Genomic DNA, 15812 nt, shown 5'->3' with positions numbered 1-15812 from the left:
CAGTATGTTTTGTAAGGCAGTCTCCTGTGGCCAAGCTGGTTTTCATTTCCACATGTAACTAAGGATAACTTTGAACTCCTGACCCTGCCTCTGTAGGGATGGCAGGCATGCACACCTGACCAGCTTTGTTAAGGTTTTAAAGTAAGAACTTCAGTGCTAAATGTATAAATTGTTCAGCTTTTTTTTTTTTTTTTTGGTTTTTCTAGACAGGGTTTCTCTGTGGCTTTGGAGCCTATCCTGGAACTAGCTCAGTAGACCAGGCTGGTCTCGAACTCACAGAGATCCGCCTGCCTCTGCCTCCCGAGTGCTGGGATTAAAGGCCTGCGCCACCACCTCCCGGCTTTTGTGCATTTTGTGTCTATTCAGTAGATACATTGTAGGATCAGATCTGTTCTAGCATCCATGTATCTTCCATTAAAAAATGTTCCACTTGTGCCAGGCAGTGGTGGCGCACACCTTTAATCCTAGCACTCGGGAGGCAGAGGCAGGCGAATCTCTGAGTTCAAGGCCAGACCGGTCTACAAAAGCGAGTTCCAAGACAGCCAGAAATGTTTCACAGAGAAACCTTGTCTCAAAAAACAAAACAAAACAAAAGTTCCACTTGTCAGTTTTAAAAAATGAAATTTACTTATTTTTTTCAATTTAATAATTCTGTCCTGGGCTGAAGAGATGGCTCTTTCAGAGGACCGAAGTTCCATTTCTAGAATTTACATGGTGGCTTACAACCACCTCTAACTCCAGTTCCTGGGTATCTGATGCCCTCTTCTGGCCTCTGTGGGCACCAGACATGCACACAGTACACAACTATCATGTAAGCAGAACACCCATACACATAAAATAAAAAAAAATAAATTTAAAAAGAGTCTGTCTTTAATACTCAAAAGACTCTCCATTTGTGAGATTACAAAAATTGAGTATTAGCAGTTCTATATGACTTAACATAGGAAATCTTAAATTATTAAGTGTTTTATTGATTCAGCAAATATGACTCCTTTGTATTAGATAACAGTGAGTAAACAATTTTGGGTGTGATTCTGCTAGGGAGGGCACAAACTTATCAGATCTCTGTTTTAGCAAGAGTCAGGCCGGAGTGCTTACAAGTCTCTTGTTATGTAGTTAAATGAAATAAGCTGCTTGGACATCCTATAGAAGAGCAGAGCCAGTCCTGAGTTCAATTCTCAGCAACCACATGGTGGCTCACAACCGTCCATAATTGGCTTCTGGCCTGCAGCGTACATGCAAGTAGAATGTTGTGCACTTAATAAATAAATAAATCTTTAAAAAGTAATTTATTTTTAATTTTATGTGCATTAGTATTTGCCTGCATGTCTCTGTTAGGGTGTTAGATCCCCTGGAACTGGACTTACAGACAGTTGTAAGTTGCCATGTGGGTGCTGGGAATTGAACCTAGGTCAGCTGAGATTACAATAATAAGAGATTTCTTTTTTTTTTAAAGATTTATTTATTTATTATTCTGTCTGCATGTATACCTGCACACCAGAAGAGGGCGGCACTAGATCTTACAGATGATTGTGAGCCACCACGTGGAAGAACAGTCAGTGCTCCTAACCTCTGAGCCATCTTCCCAACTCAATAGGAGATTTCTTTTTGAGGGGGAAAATGTTCTAGAATTGGGTACTGGTAATGGTTGCATGACTCTATTAGTATGTACCAAAAGTAATGGAATCGTATACTGTTAAAAGATGACTATCACTACTCAGTGATGCTGCTAAACACAGAGCCTGCTGTGCCCCCAAAGTGGACAGTCCCAGAAGACCCTAGAGACAGGTTACTCCTGGGAGAAAAGTAGCCAGTTGGCTGTCGAAGTCATTGTTTTGGACTAGATGAAAGGCTTTATGTTCTCAGCTGTAGCAGGCTTGTTGGCAGCATTTATTAAGCACCATTTTATTCCGTGCTTCTTTGTGGTTCCATGATACTGTGCGGCCTGTCTTTAGCAGCGGTCTTAGTTTCTGCTTTAAAAACAGGTAGGTGGGCACTCTGGATTTGCTTTTTTCCTTTTTAAATAAAGGTAATCTGGGGTTTAATATTTTTTATTTGATTCGGATAGGGTGTCATGTGGCCTAGGTTCAGCCATCTGAGCTATATTCCTAGCCAGAGTTTACTGTTCTTTTTATTGATTTTGAGAGGGTCTCACTATGTAACTCTTGCAAGCCAAACCAGGCTGGACTTGAACTCACAGAGATCCACCTGCCTCTGCCTCCTGGATACTGGAAGTAAAGGCCTGTACCACCATACCTGGCAAGTTTACAGATTTTTAAAAGAAAAATTCCAGATGATTTTTGTTGTTTGTGGTGGTGTTGGGCATTATTAAGCCTAGGGCCCTTGTGTGGTCTGCAAGTATCCTCCACTGAGCTTTAGCTATTACTTTAGAGTGCCGCACGCGCTCTATGCGCTAGAACCCAGTTCCCGAGCTTCGGGCAAGGGGCTGGAGGTTGAGACTACAGACGCAAAGACAGACCTACACGCAGATCTTACACTGATACCAAAGCCCCAAGAATGCTCTCTTTATTGTATCAGGGGCAGATTATATAGAGAGAGCCACGCCCCAGCCAAACCCACCAGAAACCACTCTCCTGCGGTCAGGAACTCCTGAAGGTCTCGTGCTCAGAGCAGCTGTAGACACTCAAATCAGGGGAAAACAAGTTGTTACAAGAAATTCAGGATCTGGGGTCTCACTGCTCCCAACATTAGAGTGTTCCTCATGTGCTCTCATTAGAAAAATGGGAGACTTATAATATCTTTTAGATGAAACAGATTAGCATTAATAGTGGTTTTACTCTACAAAACATTTCTTGTTTTTTCCATTTTGGGGTAGTGGTGGTGGTATGGTTCCAAGGCATGCACCACACCCACCCAGGCTCTTATCTTATTTTCTTTTTTGTTTTGTTTTGGTTTTTTCGAGGTGTAGTTTTCTACTCCTAGCTGTCCAGTCCTAGCTGTCCAGGATGGCCTTGAACTCACAGAGATCTCCGGCCTCTCCCAAGTGCTGGGATCAAAGGCACCACCACCCTCCAGTTTATCTTACATTTTAAATAAAATAATTCATTGACTGCCTAGCTTATGCAAAGCTTTGGGTTCCATCTTGAACACTGAATGAATGGTAATGACCCCTGAGTTATGTTTATGTATGATATCTGAAACACAAAGAAAGGTCAGTTTTAATATTTTGTTTTTCAGTGATGTGTTAGCCTTGCCCATTTTCAAGCAAGAAGATTCCAGCCTTTCCTTGGATGGTGAGGCCAAGCACCCCCCCTTTCAGTATGTGATGTGTGCTGCAACTTCGCCAGCCGTGAAACTGCATGACGAGACTCTCACTTACTTGAACCAAGGTTAGTATGGGTTGTCATATATAGCATGTAAAAATCTACAAAAATTTTAAAGATGTTTTGGTATTGTAACTTACAGGACTGTTAATAATTAAAAATTAGGTTCTGAAATTATAAAGCTTAATCTCATTTTCTGTGAGCCAACAGTGTTGTACAGGAACAGTCCTTTCATGGACATTGTGGTTCTTTATCTGCCAGTGGAAAAAGTGGAATTTTTTGTTTTGTTTTTGTTTTTTGAGACAGGGTTTCTCTGTATAAATAGCCCTGGCTGTCATGGAACTCACTCTGTAGACCAGGCTGGCCTCTAACTCACAGAGATCCACCTGCCCCTGTCTCCCGAATGCTGGGATTCAAAGGCGTGTGCCACCACCTCCCAGTTTTTTGTTTTTTTGTTTTAGTTTTTTTGAGACAGGGTTTCTCTTTGTAGCCCTGGCTGCCCTGGAACTTGCTTTATGAACCAGGCTGGCCTCGAACTCTGAGATACAACTTCCTCTGCCTTCCCGGTGCTGGGATTAAAGGTTTGCTCCACCACTGCCTGGCCACTAAATGGAATCTTTACCTCATTAAACAATAGGTTTTAGGCTTTATATTTATGACTAATATCACAAAATGTAGATGGGAACTGGGCCTGGTGACACTTGGGAGGCAGAGGCAGGCAGATCTCGAATTTGAAGCCCCTCTCATCTATACAATAAGACCGTTTCCAAAAAAAAAAAAAAAGAGTGGAAGAATAGCTTGTAATTTCCCTTGTTAGGGAGTTTAGAATCATGAGGCTCTTTACCTTAACAATCCCATGTGTGGTCTCCTACTTTGCTTTTAATATATAGTACTTACTTGGGGTTCACTTATTGGAAATTTAACTTTCAAATAATTTTACTTAGTAATTTGTTGGGACATGAAATTTTCAAAAGAAACAGCATGAAGGCAAGGATGTTCATTTTAATCTTATTTTATTCTGTTAGTTGACTGGTGTTTGGGATGGAATCCTGAGATTTGTTTAGGTACTGAGGAAAAACATGATTATTTCTTGACTATTTTAGTAAGAGGTACTTTGTTGTTGGAATGCTTGGGATCCAGCCTAGGGCTGTAGGTGTAAGACAAGTTCTACACTCTACAGCAGGCCCACCTAGAACAGGACCTTGCTCCATGAGAAAGTTCTGAATGCATCGGGAAAAGTCCTGACCAGTACTTGACTTCCATACAAGGGAATGGTTTCAGAGTTGCAGGGAGATTGAGAGTGAGGCACATTTGGGGCAGGACCCAAGAACTTCTCTTTTCTCTTTCTCATGCCCTCCCTATCTTCCCCTTCCCTCCTCTCCTCTTTTCCCTTCTGAGACAAGATCTCTGACTGGCCTGGAACTCAAAGAGTCTACCTGCTGCCAAGTACTGAGGTTAAAGGTGTGTGCTGCTACACTACCAGGAACTTGTATTCCTGGTAAATTGAGGTGAAGCTGCTACTGGCTTGGGGACCACAGGTGCCCCTCTCTTTTGAGACAGGGTCTCACTGTATATTTCTTGGAACTTACTGTGTAGACCTGGCTGGCATTGAAATCACAGAACTCTGCCTGCCTCTGCCTCAGTTGCTGGGATTAAAACTGTGTGCCACCATGTCCCTCACAGTTCATTATTTTTTTTTTAAACTTTAAATATTTGGGGAAATAAGTGGACTTTCCCTGACTCCTGTTTATCTGTCTTTCTATTTCTGCATTGCTGGGGATCAAACGCTGGCTTCATGCATGCAGGGCAGGTGTTCCACTGCTGAGCTCCCCATTTCCACCTGTTGAAGGACAGCATTCAGAGGAGAGTTGGCAGGTATCCAGGAGCTGATGCTGTGATTGGTTATTTACTGGGAGCTCCCCTTAGGCTTGTGCTCACCTGCCTTTTGGAGCTATTTTTAGGCCTGCACCATTGGGTAATGAGAAGAAAAAAGAAAGAGGAAACTTTAGGTAACTTAGGTAGCAGAAATTGGAACAAGAATTCTTAGCTGGGTGGGAGGAGTTGTGTTTTCAAACTATAGGAGTACAGAGTTTTAAAACTGCAACTTTGTGTTTGGGCAGTTATGTCTGAGTAGCTGTCTATAAGAAGAGTTAGGTCCCTGATTTTGATCTTGGAGTAGAAACTAGTCCAGCCTAGAGTAACCAGTTCTCCTTTGAGCCGGGTCTGACTAGGTTCAATCACCTTTTGCCAGGGAGCTTAGTCTTCAGAAAGGAAATCCATGAGACCTGATCTGCCTTCCTGCATTCTGGGGTTAGTTCCTCGTAGCCACTGGAGTATCACCTCATTCTGCAAGCAAAAAGAACCTTGGAAAGATGATTTTGTCCACTCAAATACTCTTCATTTGGAGCTGAATTCTATTCGGAGAATATTCTGCTATGAATGCTAATTAACCAATATTAGCTACTTTGCAAATAGGTTTTAGGCTCTAGGAAATAATAGCACGTTTATTGACTTAAAATTATATTAAAATATTGTACACTCTAGAAAAATATGTTTTTAGTTACTTTTATTCCACAGTGCATTTCCTTTTGTTTAATTTTGGTACTAAAAGTCATGGCTGTAGAAATAGAGGATAGAACATGAGTAGCCCTGCCGCTAAGAATATTTGCTGCTCTTTTTCTGACATAGGGTCTCACCTGTGGTCCTGACTTACCTGGAACTCACTGTATAGATCAGGCTGGCTCAAAATTCACAGAAATCTGCCTGCCCCTGTCTTCCACATGCTGGACTTTGCAGCCTTAAAAACACTTGATACTCTTGCAGAGGAAGGACCTGAGTTTACTTCCCAGTATCCACACACCTGCTACAACAATTCATAATTCCAGTTCCAGGGATCTGTTGTAGTCTTTCTCCTCTTTGGATACCAGCAAATGAGTAAACAGAACACTCGTGCACATTAAAGAAAAATAAATTAATTTTTTTATATGCTTAAACTCAGCTACATGGATGTAGTAGTACCAAAGAGATCCATAATAGTCCAGAATGGAATATAACAGAGATTTATTTATTTGGGGATAAACTCACAGTAAGGATAGCTATCTGCTGTCCTTTGTGCCCTGAGAACTGGAACCAAGTCCAGCAGAAAAGAGGGCTGCTCACACTTTTCATCAGCACTTAGATTATATAAGACCATGCCCAAAGTGGGCTAGTACCTTCAAGGCTATTGGCTGAAGGAGTTCCCACATCACATGGACATTGTCTTTGGAATCCATGTGAGAAAGGCCAGTTTAGAGGTAAGTAAGGCTATGGACTCAACCTAGCACTTAGCAGTTGTGTTTTCTTTCAGGGGTTTTTGTTTGTTTTTGTTTTGTTTTGTTTTGTTTTTTGAGACAGGGTTTCTCTGTGTAGCCTTGGCTGTCCTGGACTGTGCTCCTTGACCAGGCTGATCTTGAACTCAAATCAGCCCACCTCTACATCCCTGGTGCTGGGATTAAAGGTGTGCACCACCACACCTGACTAGCAGTTCTCAACCATGGCAGTTCTTTTGTGTTACTAAATCCCCAAAGAAGAAAAATACCACAGCGTGGAAGGCAAATTCAGAAGGTAGGGGCTGGGGAGATGGCTCAGTGTTTATGAACACATGCTAGAACGACTTAGAGCACTCTGTTTCGCTCATGGGTGCTGAATGACTTCTCTTGGTCTTCAGTGGGCATTCCCTGCCCCCTTTTCTTTTCTTCTTCTTCTTTTTTTAAGTTCACATGCCCTTTTGATTTGTTGGTGTTTACCATGGGGAATGTCAGGCATTTGTTGGTGGTTTTGTGAGTGCTTGAGTTGGACAGGCAGCCCTTTGAGGGTAACACAAGTTAAAATAGTCCCTCTCTTGTATTTCCCCCCTTTGATTAGTCACAAAATTGAGTCTAAAGATCTGCAATTTAACTTACTGACATGCATGTTGCTTTCTAGAGATACTATTTAGTCTGCCTTTGTATGAAATCATTCTTTGCCCACTTGACTTTTTGTTGTTGTTGTTATTGTTTGTTTGATTGATTTTTAAGACAGGGTTTCTCTGTGTAACAGTCCTGGCTATCCTGGAACTCGCTTTACAGACCAGGCTGGCCACAAACTTAGAGATCCGCCTGTCTCTGCCTCCCAAGTGCTGGAATTAAAGGCGAGTGCCACCTCCACGAGGCCTGCCCACTTGACTTTTTCAATTCAGTGTTTCATTATGTAGCTCGGGCTGGCCTGAAGCTCTCAGTCTTGCTTCACCCTGCCAGTGTTGACTTTTTATTCAACATTTTTCCCCTTTTTAAAAAATTTATTTATTTTTTAAAAAAAGAAAACTATCTTTTTTGCATTATACATACCAATCCAAGTTCGCACTCCTTCTCCTATTCAACATTTTTGAATAATCAGATAATTAAAACAAAACTTTTATTCCCTAAGTTCTGGTGAGGCTCAGTGTAATTTTATGTGTGTAATGATTTATTTTTTAAAAACTGCATCTATGCTTTTTTGAAAAATTGTTACTGTTTTCAAAATCAAGACTCATTGTTAAATATGTTGCAATCTGTGTCTTAGTTTAAAAATTTAAAACTTCTTGTCATATATGCTTTTATTAGTCTTTCAGTATGACGGACAAATTTAAGGAATAGTGTAAAAATTAAGGAATATTTCAGTAATGCACTATGCACACGTTGGGCGCCATTCTGTAGTAAGAGGAGCGGTGTGCTGTGTCTCAGCTCCTGGCTGCCCAGCTAGCTTAACCCTTGAAATAATGACACAGAAATTGTATTAATTAAATCACTGCCTGGCCATTAGCTCTAGCCTCTTATTGGCTAACTCTCACATCTTTATTCAACCCATTTCTAATAATCTATATGTCACCATGACGTCGTGGATTACTGGGAGAGATTCTAACCTTTTTCCGACTCAGGCCAGAGAGTCATGGTGTCTGCCACACTTCCCTTCTTCCCAGCATTCTGTTCTGTCTACTCCGCCCACTTAAAGGTTGCCCTATCAAAAAGCCAAGGCAGTCTCTTTATTCAACCAATGAAAGCAACACACAAACAGAAGAACCACCTACACCATTAAACTTTTTTTCCTCACCAGTTTTCAAGTGATTTGACTATATTGGTAACCTTGTGTTGATAATTCTATGATCTAGAGCAGTGGTTCTCAACCTTCCTATTACTGCGACCCTTTAATTTCATTTCTCATGTTGCAGTGACCCCCAACCATAAAATTGTTTCATTACTATTTAATAACTAATTTTGCTACTATTATGAGTTGTAACATAAATATCTGATATACAGGATATCTGATATTCGACCTCTGAGGAGGTCATGGCCTACACGTGGAGAACTGCTGGTCTAGTGTCTCCTTTGCATATTTTTCTATAGGCCCACAGGATTGGTAAGGTGTTGGTAGTTAAAATCTACAATTCAGCTGGCAGTTTATACCAAATTATAACGTCATTGTTATTAATAACAAGCCAGAAGTGGTATTTTTTTTTTAATTTGGGTACATTTAACTCTGTGTGCATGCATATGTGTGTCTTTGTAGGTAATGTGGATGTGAGTGCTATTGCCCCTGGAGCTAGAACAAGTTGAAAGCAACTGACATGGGTACAGGGAACCAAGCTCAGACCCTTTGGTAAAACAATAAGTGCTCTTAAACACTGAGCCATCTCTCTCCAGCTCCTCAGGCTTAATTTTTTGTAGTAGCTTATCCCTAATTTTCTAAGTGCTCTAGATCAGTGTGCAGAAATTGTGTGTGTGTGTATACAAATGACATAGTGGGCAAATGTGACTTAGATTTAGTAACACAGAGAGGCTTCCAGATCAAAATTGGTCTTGGTCCATACCAAAAAACTTTGTCCATGTTCACAATACCATTTATTGTCACCCCCACATTGGAAAACAACACAAAATAAATATACATCACTTGATGAGCGGATGAAATAATTTGGTCTGTTCTTGCAGTAGAATATTATCTGGCCATAGAAAGGAAAAACATTACATTAATTGAAAGAAGGCAACCTCCAAAACCCTACATATTATGTTTTTGCTTTTGTGAAATATCTGTAATATGCAAGTCCCTAAGATAGAAGGTGGATTAGTAATTGTCTGGAGGTTTAGGGGGATAGACAGGGGAGCATAGGAATTGATTACACTGGGTTTGGACCGTTTAAGATAATGAAGTGCTCTAAAATTGGTAGTAGTGATAGTTGTGCAGCTCTGAACATATTTGAAACCCCATGAATTATAGCTTAAAACGTGGATTTCATGCCTGGTGGTGGTGATACACAGCTTTAATCCCAGCACTTGGGATACAGAGGCAGGTGGATCTCTGTGAGTTCGAGGCTAGCCTGGTCTACAGAGTAAGTTCCAGGACAGCCAGGTCTAGACATAGAAACCCTGTCTCTAGTCAGGCAGTGGTGGCACAGGCCTTTAATCCCAGCACTTGGGAGTCAGAGGCAGGCAGATCTCTGAGTTCAAGGCCAGCCTGGTCTACAAGAACTAGTTCCAGGACAGGCACCAAAGCTACAGAAAAACCCTGTCTTGAGAAAATTGAAAAAGAAAAAAAAAATAGTCCAGGAGATGGCCAATGAAAGTGAATTGACGATCTCATTTGTGATTAGGACAGAATGGTGTTATTTCTCAGGGGGGACAAAAAGAAAGATTAACTTGAATATGCTTATTTTGATACATTAATTAATGTCATGTAGTTATATATCTTGAGGGACCATTAAGTTATGTAGAATAGAGTGATGTTCTTTACATGGATTGTTTTTGATACATAATTTCTTTAAATTAGGCCAATCTTATGAAATTCGGATGCTGGATAATCGCAAAATGGGAGATATGCCTGAGATCAGTGGAAAATTAGTAAAGGTAAGGACAGTCTGTTTTAATTTGTAATGGGTTCTGTGGTGATTGAATAAAAGTGGCTGTTGTCATGAAAGAGGTTTTTTGTTTGTTTTTTTAAATATGTGTTTATTTGTGCATGTGCAATCACCACAGCACCCTGAGGATGGAGGGAGTTGGTTCTCTGCTTCCACCACAGGGGATCTTGTAGAAGGAGCTGCGGGCTGCGTTCTGGCCACCTGGCTAGCTTATGCCCCAAAATAACAATACACAAATTGTATTCTTTTAAACACTGCTTGACCCATTAGCTCTAGTCTCTTACTGGTTAACTCTCATATCTTGCTTTAACCCATATCTAATAATCTGTGTAGCACTACGAGGTGGTGGTTTACCAGGAAGATTCTAGTTTATGTCCATCTTGGGCTGGAGCTTCATCGCGTCTGCCCTGGAGAGGAGAGGCATGGCGTCTGGCTCACTTCCCTTCTTCCCAGCATTCTGTTCTGTCTACTCCACCTACCTAATTTTCTGACGTATCAGGCCAAGCAGTTTCCTTTATTGATTAATCAATGAAACAACAGATTGACAAGTGACCTTCCCACATCAGGATCTGGAAATTGCACCTTAACCTCTGAGCCATTGATGCAAGCTTCTTTATAAAAAATTTTTAAATATCTCTTTAGAAAAATTACTATTTTAGAAGTTTGGGCTTTTTAAGCTATATTTTGCTTATTTGTATGTGACATGGAAATTATAGTTGTTGGGAACCAGGAAACAGAAAAGTTAGTTTAGTTATGTATAGCAAAACCCATCACAACAACTAAACTCTTTTCAGTTTTATTTATTTATTATTATGAGAGAGACAGCTCCTGCACAGGTATGCACAACTTTTGTATTGTAAACTTTGAACACACCCAGAGCTAGAGAGGAGGTACTATACTGTGAATTCACATAGACCTGTTATGTGAAAAATGGTGTGTCACTTGTCAGCATAAACAGTTACCAACAACTTTCCAGTCTTGTTTCACCTATTTCCACTTTGTCCTCTGTTTTGCAAAGATTTTATTTTAAATTTGTGTGTGTGTGTGTGTGTGTGTGTGTGTGTGTGTGTGTGTGTGTGCGCGTGCGCACGTGCATGCTGCACACATGCTCCCATGCATGCACATGCTGACATGTGCAAGAGTCCTGTGAGGCCAGAAGATCCCTGGTAGCTGGAGTTACAGGTGGTTGTGAGCCTGCATGTGTGTGTTGGAAATGGAACTTGGGTCTTGCACAAGAGCAAGCCCCAGGCTACGAGAACTCCTGATCTGTGTCTCTTGTCCTCATACCTTTGAGTTCCTTGTGTATATGCTGGGTTATACAGTTTACTAATTCATGTTTGCTTAGGTCATCAACCAAGACTACTGATGTTCTGAGGAAAATATAGCAGTTTGACATTCACACCAAATGCCAAATTGAATTTCTATCAAAGCACTAGAAAAGTCAATTCTAAAATACTTTCTATTTATCACTGAAAACTGGCTTTTTAAGGTAGTTCCCTGACTGAAAAAATAGCTAGTTAGATAGATGAGATGTGTTTAAAAAGATTTCCTAGAGCTAGTTAAAATGCCTGTCAGATTAATTTGGTATGAAAGGTTAATCATTTAATTGTTGATCTGCCTTGGGTTTACTTCTAAATTAAAACATACAGAAACATATATCAGACTCAAGTGAAGAAACAGGCAACACTGGCCATCCATAAAAGAAGGAGCTGCTTCCAAAACCAGCCAGATGGTTCTGTCCTGTTGACATCACACTAGTTTATATAAACACTGAGTTCATTGATTGAGAAAGAGTTCATTTTAAGAGATTTTACTTCTAGCTCACCATTCAGTTGATAAGCCACTTGTATGATTTTTCTTCTGTTAAATATGTTAGAATATACCCAATTATATCCTGAGGTTGTAGAATTAAGAATATGGATGAGGGGTTTGGGGATTTAGCTCAGTGACCCTGGGTTTAGTCCTGGTGAGGGAGACAGGTTGCGATGGGACAAAATAACAAAAGAGAACATGGATGCCTGTGAATTTATTGAAAAAAAAATCACATCTTTTAAGATTTATTGGCCCTGTGATCTTTGTACAACTTAAATTTGGAGGCACCTGGGACTTAAATGGTATATTGCCAGAGGTGGTATAGAAGTTGAGTTGAACATATTTGATGTGCTATATCTGTTTGATTTTTATTTATGAATGATGGGGTCTAACTTTGGATCCTAGTCTGACCTAAGACTCCTTATACAGCCCAGGATGGCTTTGAACTCAGTAACGTAGCCTAGACCGACTTAGATTTCCTGATCCTACTGTCTCAGCATCTGAAATGTTGGGATTCCAGGCCTGTGCCACCTTGGCTTGGTAGTTGGCCCCTTTATCTAGCGTTAATTCTATAGGTAAAGTCTCCTTTTACTCAGAATATTTATTTCCCTTCCAGTGTTTTGAATATTTTACCTCAGGCCACTCCCATCATGACCACCCTTTGACATTTTGGTGGACTCGTGTGGCTTGACATTCGTCATGTAGCTCAAGCCTCAGACGACCTGTGGCATTGCAGTGCTGGGCTATGGCTGTGAGCTATCAGGCTTTGCTCTACTTTTTTTATATGTTTAAAATTTGAGACAGGGACTCACTAAGTTGTGAAGGATGACCTTGCACTCACTCTAGAACCTAGGCTAGTCTCATATTCTGACCCTCCAGCCTCCCCAATATCAGCATGAATCATTAGGCCCAGCTAGAATGATTATTTTTGATTTTTGTAGCTTTTGTTGATTTATTTAATTTTGGTGTGTGTGTGTGTGTGTGTGTGTGTGTGTGTGTGTGTGTGTGTGTAAAAATTAGAAGAAAATTTTATGGAGTCAATTCTCTCTTCCCACTTTTTAAAAACTTTGTTTATTATATATACAATATTCTGTCTGCGTGTACAACTGCCAGCCAGAAGAGAGTACTAGACCTCATTACAGATGGTTGTGAGCCACTATGTGGTTGCTGGGAATTGAACTCGGGACCTTTGGAAGAGCAGACAATGCTCTTAATCACTGATGCATCTCTCCAGCCCCTCTACCTTCCCCTTTTATGTGGGTTCCCAGGATTGAATTTAGGTGACCGGCAAGCCCTTTGTCCTCTAAGCCACCTCACCAGCTTGTCTTTTTAGAGAAATTTTTAGCAATTATTGTTTTTGAGACAGTTGCATATGTAGCCCAGCTGGCCTCAATCTTAAAATCTCCTGCCTCAGCCTCTAAACTTTTGGGATTGCAGGCATGAATCATTACAGCTGGTATTAAGATCAATACATTTTAGAGTTGTGTCAGAGGTTACCAATCTATCTGATATTTTTCATCTTTCATAATTCTTTTGGGCAGCTGGCATTTTCTCATAGAAATCTAATTCCTACTCACTAATTTCATGGTCATATACATTGATTTTTGAATTTTAGTATTGAATTATTTTATAAATTAAACTTTTTGACTAGGCAGTGGTGGCACACAACTTTCATCCCAGTGCTCAGCTGAATCTCCATGAGTTCAAGGCTAGCCTGGTCTACAAAGGGAGTTCCAGGACTGCCAGGGCTGTTACACAGAGAAACCTTGTTTCGGGGGAAAAATTTTGTACAAAATATTTAGTTATAATTCCTGGTAACTAAGTAAGTGTGTTATAAACCAGGTATCCAAGAGTAGAAAAGTTCACAGTAGAAAGGTAGAGTTTCTCTTATTTTGGAACTAAGATGTCACTATATAGCCTCTGTTGGCTTTGAAATTGTTGATGTGACCCAGGATGAGCAGTCCTCCTGCCTCAGCCTCCCAAGTGCTGGCATTTAGGTGTGAGTAATGATGCCCAACTACACAGAGGAGCATTTAAAGCAGAACCCGGTTTTGATTGCTCATCTATTACTAGTTAATGTTTTTGTTTTTAAATGCTCTGCCTTTTAGCTGGAGTGGTTGAAATGCTCACTTTCCTCCCTTTTTTACAGAGCATCATAAGGGTGGTGTTTCATGACAGACGGCTACAGTATACAGAGCATCAGCAGCTTGAAGGCTGGAAGTGGAACCGCCCAGGAGACAGACTTCTTGATTTAGGTACAGGTGGCTGTCAAAGACCATGGAGATGAAGGTGCTGTGTAGCTATGTCCATTAACATGTTGGCACCATGTAAAAATTCATCGCGTGGAGCTTTTGTGTCAGTAGATCTGTGTCTTAAGAATTGTTTTATGCTTGAAAGTGCAGTAGTTTTGTGGTGCTACAGTAACCTCCATCAGGAACTGTATGATTTTGAAGCTATCTTAAACCTCAGTTGGCACCGTCCATCATATTCTTAATGAAATGAAATACAAGCCGTGGTAGGAGAAACTGTGATTTTTGTTAGGTGGATTTGATATTGAAGACAAGGTTGACTACGGAGAACGTTGAAGGGAAGTTCAACATGGATTAATTATTTCCATAGAACATAATATAGTAAGTTTTAAGTTTGTTTTGTTTCTGTTTGTTTTGATTTTTTGTTTTATTTTGTTTTGAGATGGGGTTTCATTATGCTGCCCAAGCTGTGCTTGAACCTCTAGGCTCAAGCCTTCCCCCATACCTCAGCCTCCCAAATAGCTGGGAATGTACTTGAGTGTGCTACCACACCAGGCTCAAATTGTAAGACTTTTAATTACTTAAAATGGATACATTTTTTTTTGTAACTTGTGTTTGAACATACAGATATTCCAATGTCTGTGGGAATAATTGACACAAGGACAAATCCAAGCCAGTTAAATGCAGTTGAATTTCTGTGGGACCCTGCAAAGCGCACATCTGCCTTCATTCAGGTTTGCCATTTTATGTTGTTAGAAGCATACTGCCCAAGTCATTTAGAAGGTTGAATTCCTGTCTCATGAAAGTACTTCTTATTTGTAAATTATAATGTAATGCTTTTTAAAACAAAAAATACACACAGTTAAGGGACTGGAGAGATGGCTCAGCGAGCAGTAGGACTTCCACTTCCAGAGGACCCGAATTCAATTCCCAGCACCCACATGGCAGGTAGCAGCTGCCTGAAACTCTGAGATCTGACACCTTCACACAGACATACCTGTAGGCAAATCACCAATGCACAAAAAATAAAAATACATTATTAAAAAAATACATACAGTGAAAATGGGTTTATTAGATTAGTCATAGACATAAAAGACATTGGGTAATCATAATAAATTTTTTTTTGTTATATTTTGTTTTGTTTTGCTTTTTGAGACAGGGTCTCTACATTGCCATAGCTGTCCTGGAACTCACTATGTAGCCCAGGCTGGCCTTCAATTCACAGAGATCTGCCAAGTTCTGAGATTAAAGGTACACCACCAGGCTTGGCAATATTATTATTACGTTTTTTTGTTTTTTGTTTATTTTGGAGACAGGATCTCGCTTTGTAGCTTTGGATGATCTGGAGCTCGCCATATACAGTGTGCCACCATACCTTTGGGCTTTTAATTTTTGTTTTGTTTTTCAAGACAGGGTTTCTCTGTGTAGCTCTGGCTGTCCTGGAACTCACTCTGTAGACCAGGTTGTTCTTGAACTCTGCCTCCCAAGTGCTAGGATTAAAGGTGTTTGCCACCACCACCTGTCTTTAATTTTATTTTTTTATTGGTGTTCACAATAATAGAG

General features: G+C 40.4%; 1 protein-coding gene across 6 annotated transcripts in view; it reads left to right on the top strand.

Annotated features, from left to right (window-relative positions):
- Positions 1 to 15812, top strand: part of Ubp1 (upstream binding protein 1) — a 45111-nt gene that overhangs the window by 7977 nt on the left and 21322 nt on the right. For all 6 annotated transcript variants that reach the window (XM_075964264.1, XM_075964266.1, XM_075964267.1 and 3 more), the window contains 4 exons: positions 3199 to 3350; positions 10101 to 10177; positions 14150 to 14255; positions 14877 to 14983. In XM_075964264.1, the coding sequence (XP_075820379.1) occupies positions 3199 to 3350; positions 10101 to 10177; positions 14150 to 14255; positions 14877 to 14983 (442 nt within the window). The remainder of the gene's footprint in view (positions 1 to 3198; positions 3351 to 10100; positions 10178 to 14149; positions 14256 to 14876; positions 14984 to 15812) is intronic.

This window comes from Microtus pennsylvanicus, chromosome 3 (genome assembly GCF_037038515.1).
Source record: "Microtus pennsylvanicus isolate mMicPen1 chromosome 3, mMicPen1.hap1, whole genome shotgun sequence".
Taxonomy (NCBI): Eukaryota; Metazoa; Chordata; class Mammalia; order Rodentia; family Cricetidae; genus Microtus; species Microtus pennsylvanicus.
This window is presented reverse-complemented; position numbering and strand designations above follow the sequence as displayed.